The sequence below is a fragment of the Lactuca serriola genome, chromosome 7 (assembly GCF_051521515.1).
Source record: "Lactuca serriola cultivar US96UC23 chromosome 7, Lser_US96UC23_V15, whole genome shotgun sequence".
In the NCBI taxonomy this organism is placed as follows: Eukaryota; Viridiplantae; Streptophyta; class Magnoliopsida; order Asterales; family Asteraceae; genus Lactuca; species Lactuca serriola.
This window is the reverse complement of record NC_136414.1, coordinates 100,804,466-100,811,124: the sequence shown is the minus strand read 5'-3', so window position 1 is coordinate 100,811,124 and position 6,659 is coordinate 100,804,466. Positions and strand designations below refer to the sequence as shown.

The following is a 6,659-nucleotide window of genomic DNA, read 5'->3' as shown; positions in this document are numbered from 1 at the left end:
ATCCTCCCATTTCCCTGCACTTCCTTCCATTTCTCTCCTTTAATGAAACTCGGGAACACCAATTTCTTTTATTTTCTTCTTATTTCATCCCATTTCCTTTCATTTTCTCTCGTTAAGTTGAACTCGGGAACAGGGTGTAAGAGTCGCCTTAGAGCACTAAGTCCTCAGAAGCCGAAAAGACACCTCAGAAGCTGAACATTCATTGCTGAAGCCGTTTTTTCTTTATTTCTTCTTAAATAAGTCATTAATGTTTTAATAAAGCCATTGATTAGCATAATAATTAGGGTTTTTTTTAATTTAATTTCCGTTATCTTTTTGTAATGCTATAAAAGCCAAAGATCTATCATTTGTAAGGCATAATTTCTCACTTATAATATGTCTTGGGTGAATCAATTTTCAATTACAAATGTTCAAGTTTCATTGACCGAATCAATTTAAAACTATGCATACATAGTGATCATTATTATATGTAACTATTGTTTGATTATTTGATGCATGAGTATAGTAGATGGAATGGTTCCTAGAATTTGTTTCATGATCAATACAAGTCCAAAAGGGTGTGAAATTATTGTCATACGCACCCTGGGTCAAGAATGAAAGCTTTGTCTTTTAGATTAATCAAACCTCATGAAAACATTGTTGAGAAAGGAACAGGTATGGATCATATTCAGCCAATGAATCATGCGGTGGAATTGTGGGCGATGTTGATATTATTCAAGGGTATGATTTTGCAAATTGGTTGAAGAACACAATAATAAAGAAAGATTTTGTGGTGATGAAGATTGATGTTGAAAGGACTAAATTCGATTTGATCCTGAAATTGATCAATACAGGTGTGATTTGCTTGATTGGTCAAGTGTTTGTTACTTGAATGTCATTACAATCAAAGTAGAATGAGTCCCGAGTATTAGAAGACATATGAGCAATGATGACTTGTTTAAATCTTTGACATAACATGATGTTCTTGTTCATCAATGGTGGTGATAAGTGTCCTGTTGTTGTGTTACTTGAAAGTGTTGTAGTTGTCACAATACGTTTTCCTTTGCTGTAATTCATTTACACAAACTTAAAATGGGTTTCTCTAGACAAGAAATCATTGATTTCTTAATGAAGAGCAGGTATCCAAACTTCAAATGGGTTCTCTAGACAAAGAAGTGTTAATATCACAAATCTCTAAACTTAATGGGCTTTAGCAGATTGGAGGGCCCATGATTCTAGCCTTTTAGGTCCATTACTTAAATAAATCAAATTCATGTACCCTAAAAAGTGTTATGAATAAAAGAATTGTCTATATGGTGTAGTTGACTCAAATATTAGAAAACAACATAACACATCATTTCAAAAAACTAGGATCTCATTATTTTATACAAGATCATTCGTGTCCTTTGTAAGATGATTCTCAATTTTCTTAACAGAATCAGACATTCCCGTTGGTAGCATCCCTCCCATCCTTCACATCATTTTCTTTTGCCATTGACACAGAACCAGATTCCTTTCCCAGGAATTGGAGGTCTGATTCCAATGGAGTATTGGTCACATTGCCATTCCGCAGAACAACGGAATTGGAAACAGAGTCCTTTTCCGTGACTTGAAGTTGAGGTTCACATATTATTACATTGGAATCGGAATCAGTAATTCCAGGGGCAGTTTCATTGCTATTCCGCAAATCAGTTCTTTCAACCCTGGAACCAGTCTTATTCCCACGTTTTACAACATTGGAATTGGGTTCGGAATCGCCATTCCGGATAGAAGTGTTATTCAATTCCGATTTCTTTCCCTTATTGTAGTCTTCCACCTCAACACCCTTCTTGCCTACACCACCATTAAAGAAACTCACGGGGCGTTTGGTTCGTAGAATGTTTTTGGAAGGAATGGAATCTGTCAAAGGAATCATAATCTATCACTGTGTTCGGAATAAAATTCAATAGAAAAAAAAAAAGAATTAAGAATTTTCTATTTAAATCTAAACCTTTTTTTGAAGTCATGTTGGTTTCTAGAGTGCGTTTTTTTATTAGTTGCTTTTGCAACATATCTGTTCCAGGAAACACCATCATATTGAATGACTTCATTTCTTGTTTGCATGATTCTTCAAGTGGTTTAAACCCAAAAGCATTAGTCCATGTATCCATGTGTTCTTCAATGGCAGGAATAACCAATTTCTCTACTTTGAGGGACGTGAGAGCCTGAAAAATAGCAATGTACTTCTCTTTATTTATTTATTATAATTATAATTATAATATCCTACTTTTGTTACTTCCTATTAGATCATTGTGCTTTGAAAAATCTACTCAATGCTATAATTGAGTAGATATTTCAAAGTCCAATATTTAATAAGAAAAAGTACAATGTGCTAAAAAGTAGTTTTTTCACTTTTTTCAAAGTACAATGAATTAATAATAATAAAGAAATAAATGAAAGTAGGTTGCTATTTCTTAAATTTAACCCAAAAAAAAATGCTTACGGATTCAATAGCATGCAATAGGCGGCGACACATCCCTTGGCGTCTGTATATATCGCGGGTCCCAATAAAAGGCATCTCAGCTAGTTGGGTTCCATGGATCCTAAGGCACATATAATATCTATCAAATATAAGTTCACAAGGTCCAATCACAAAAAAGGGCATTTACGTCTTTTTCAATTTTCACTACCTGATTGATGCAGCACATATCATTTCATCGCCCCTCTCCAAAACGGCTGTGAAGAAGCCACTATAGTTTAACCGGCTAATATTTGATCTATAAGAAGAAATTTTATAAAAACAAATATGTAAGATAAATAAACGGAGATTTTGTACAATTTGAATGTAAATATGGGCTAAAAGTAAACTTACCCACAATTATAAACAACATTATGGATTAGATTGATCCCACTTCTCCTATCAACAATAGGCAAAAAACACTCATCCATGACTAATAAAGCAATTGCTATTTTGGAGATGCATTCGGCTCTTTGATAGAAATATAAGGATGACATGTCGGGTAATAGATCAGATCGATGGATAAGAGACCATGAGAATCCGGAATCTAATTCATGTTTCATCCAAAGAAGCTTCTGTAAGCGTGTGTATAGCTGCAAAAGTATTGGATTTTGTTATTGAAACACGATTAAATGCAAGAAATAGCAATGTACTTTCATTTCTTCATATTACAGCATTTTTTACCTTGCAAAAATTACCTAATGCAACTTTCGTTACTATAATTGAGTAGATTTTTTAAAGCATAATGTGCTAATAAGAAAAAAAAAAAAAAAAAAAAAGGAAGTATAATGGTATAATTGGGTATATTTTTTAGACAAAATTTCACAAATGGTCCTTATGGTTTTCATTTTGTTCCGAAAAAAGTCCTTATGAGATCTTTTTTGCATGAAGGATCCCTATGGAGTAAACCTTGCACACAAATGGTCCTTATGACTAACTTTGTTAACAGATTTTGTCAAGTGTTTGTGAAATGACAAAAACACCCCTATTTTTGTTTTTTTCCTGATTTTGTATGTTTTGTCATTTTTTAAAACTTAAGGGACCAAATGTGTAAACTGTTAAGAAAATGAACTATTAGCCCAAACATCAATGGGCTATTAACTTTTTAACTAAACTTAAGGGACCAAAAAGGTGGGACATAGACTAGCTCTCAAAGTGGAAAAGACGTTAATGCCCTCTTCATCCACATCATTGGGAATAAGAATAACCCTAGAAGGGAACCTTTCACAACTCTAGTTTTCAGCATATAAAGTCTCAATCCAAGTCATATTCATCAAGATCCATAAAAATTGGAACTTTAATACCTCTTGGCATTTTCTCCCACAGAAACAAAACATATCCATCTCACCACTGCATGATTTATGATCTGCAAGAATAAAACTTGTCTTTCAACCAAACCTAAAACCCTAAAAAACAAACATAAACAAAAATTAAAGGCTCCTTATATTACATTTTTTCTCACAAAGGCGACATGTAAGAAGTGAACTGGAACTTCCAGTTCTACCACTGTCCTTATTGCAATATTTGCATGCACAATTTGGACAATGCCAATCACCTTCCGGAAGCATCTGAAACAATTTTGGACTAAACATGGTAAAAATCAGAAACCATAGGGACTATTTATGTAATTTTCTCAAATCTTACCTGCATATCCAAGCAGCTCAGGTGAAAAGTTGATGGGCAACCATCACAGCAGATCAAATCCCCACCATCTCCACATAAACCACAAGTATCATCATCAGGATCATCACCTTCAACATCTACAACATGAAACCCTTTTCTTTCTGACTCTTTTTGTTTATTCCAACCATCTATCTGACACTCCATTAAAGACCTACCCGATTGGATAAAAATGTTCTTCAATGGCTGCCCGAGTTTGCTGCCCGCATGAAGTTCAAATCTCAAAACTGTCACCAATTTGCTACAGCAACCACAATGGATTCCATCTTCAGTTATCCATCCTTCTTGCATTACACGTGTCCTTCTAAGGTTCTTATATTCCACTTTTTCACCCACAGAAACCATTCCAGAGTCAATTAACCATGAAATCAAGTTCCTTTTTCCTGAATATGGAATAAAATCATTCTTTTCTGAATCTAAACCCTTTTCAGATCCACGAACAACCAATGTTCTTCTGCCAATCATTCGGCTTTTGCTTTCATGTAAATTATGGGGATTAGTATGAGCATGAACACCATCTTTCTGAGGTGTTTCCTTGTGAGGAGAATCATCACTTGAGTAGCCACTACTGTCTTCACTTGCTTCCTTCAGATAACAGTCAAGCTTCTCTTTGTTCTGGTCAATGGATCTAAACTGTGTAGACTTTTTTACCCTTTTAGGCTTCCTAATGTTGTCTTCATGTCTTCTACTCTTTTCAAGTTCTCTTTCGATTTTCTTTTGTGTTTGACGTGTTAATTTGTTAAGTATCTCATTGGGTAATGGTGTAAAGTCTCCCTTAGCTACCGAATTCTCTTTCTCTTTCTCTTTTTCTTCCTTTTTGAGTGCATCATAAGCCTTGGTTATAGACCAATAAGCAGTTCCAGAAGGACTAATATATACAGAATCAAGATAATCTCTGGTTCTTCTTGGTCTATAATCAATCGTCCATCCAGCACCCAAAAGCATTGTTTTAATCTTCTCTCTTAACAATTGCTTTTCAGTGAAATTAGGTCGCTTGATCTTGCTTTCCTTGTTACTCTTAGGTGCATTTGACTTTGATTGCATCACTGTTCTCTTCTTTCTAGATTCATGTTGACCATGGAGGTTATGGGACAAGCTCAGCCTTTTCCCATCAAGATTCTGACTGTTACCTCTATGTGAAAGACCCACTTGTTTATGTTTATTTTCCATCAAAACACCATTTTTACCTTGCAGCCTGACTGATTCTTCAAGGTCTTCCTCTTCTTCTTCATTCTTAATTGATACAGATAACCCTAATTCATCATTGTCCATTGCATACCCACTACTTTTTGCACCTTTGGCACCATTGTTTTCTGAATCAAGATCCCTTTTCCTATGAATTATCATCCTACCACTACCACTTGCAGATTCCTTTTGGTCCCCATTTTGCCTATATAACCTATCGTTATTAACATCCATCCTCATCCTCCTCTCATCCACTTCATCGGACTCATCATCTAACCTGTTGTTAACCTTTTTCTCAGTTTGGAGATCTTTATTTTCCACTAAACCACTTCTGTAAGTATCCGATGTATTTCGGAATTTATGAACTTTGCGGGGAAGAGGTGGGTCTGGTAACTCATCTGACTCGGAATCACTCAGAACGACTCGGGATCTCTTTCTATCTTTATTGGAATTGAACATTTTCCTAGGAGAGGAATCACTAAACCCTACAACTCCTAAGTCGAATGCTGCCTTATTTTTAACAATTAAACGTTCATAAGAGCTTTCTATCTTTACGACAGCTCCTGAATGCTCGGATTCCCTCACATCTTTCATCTCATCAAGCATAAACGAACAACAAATTCCGCCACGATTCCATCAACACAGATGTAGCAGATACACTCATATTCCACAAATTCTCAAGACCTAGGTTCAAAAGTTTCGAAAGAACATATATCGCAAACAAAAAACCTACAAAATCGAAACCGTAGAGATGTATCGGAATGCCAAGTTCCGTTTCACCTCAAATTTAGTCGATTTCAAGCATAATTTCCAGCAGTAATCGTCGATCGAAAGGTTTCGATTATCCAGCCCTGTTTACATCGAGGGATTTATCAGATAGATGTCTCGGGCGTGTGTGAAAACTGAAAAGTGAAACACAAACAAATGGCTCGGATTTTTTAATTTTGATTCATTATTATAAAAAGTGGGTTATAACTTATGGAAATCATGTAGATATGTTTAGTATTTTTTATTATACAAGACAAAAATAAGATTAAATGTCAACATAGTAAAAAAAATGTATTTCAGATTGTAAGTAAAGTTGGATGAATTTGATAAGTTAAAAAGAAAATGACTATGTATTTGGTTGCATCAAATCTTTCCCTAAAAGAACTTCTTGTGGGAGAGATAGCTTGAGGGCTCAACACTTACCGGATGCCTTTTGTGGAGAAGGGTCTGATGTTGTCACAGCCCTCATACGACCTCATACGTGCTATCACTTCAGTGGTTAATTTATGGTTAGCGGGAAGATATCCAACCATTTTGGTAGAGTTTGTTA

The 6,659-nt window shown here is 35.2% G+C and overlaps 1 protein-coding gene across 1 annotated transcript; it reads right to left on the bottom strand.

The window, feature by feature from the left end:
- Positions 1-1,255: 1,255 nt before the first annotated feature.
- Positions 1,256-6,267, bottom strand: LOC145061326 (uncharacterized). The gene is made up of 8 exons (XM_079008763.1): positions 4,121-6,267; positions 3,927-4,044; positions 3,781-3,842; positions 2,831-3,069; positions 2,649-2,735; positions 2,462-2,561; positions 1,970-2,183; positions 1,256-1,878 (listed from the first exon to the last, which is right to left on the bottom strand). Exons 1-8 carry the CDS (start codon positions 5,945-5,947, stop codon positions 1,418-1,420), a joined length of 3,108 nt encoding a protein of 1,035 aa, XP_078864889.1. The 5' UTR covers positions 5,948-6,267; the 3' UTR covers positions 1,256-1,417.
- Between the last annotated feature and the right edge of the window lie 392 nt (positions 6,268-6,659).

What these genes read in the sequence shown, in the direction of transcription:
- LOC145061326 (XM_079008763.1), bottom strand. Translation starts at nt 5,947, where the DNA reads ATGCTTGATGAGATGAAAGATGTGAGGGAATCCGAGCATTCAGGAGCT. An exon ending in TCGCCTTTGTGAGAAAAAAT is followed by an intron (nt 3,843 to 3,926) that starts GTAATATAAGGA and finishes TTATTCTTGCAG; the next exon opens with ATCATAAATCATGCAGTGGT. An exon ending in ATATGTGCTGCATCAATCAG is followed by an intron (nt 2,562 to 2,648) that starts GTAGTGAAAATT and finishes TATGTGCCTTAG; the next exon opens with GATCCATGGAACCCAACTAG.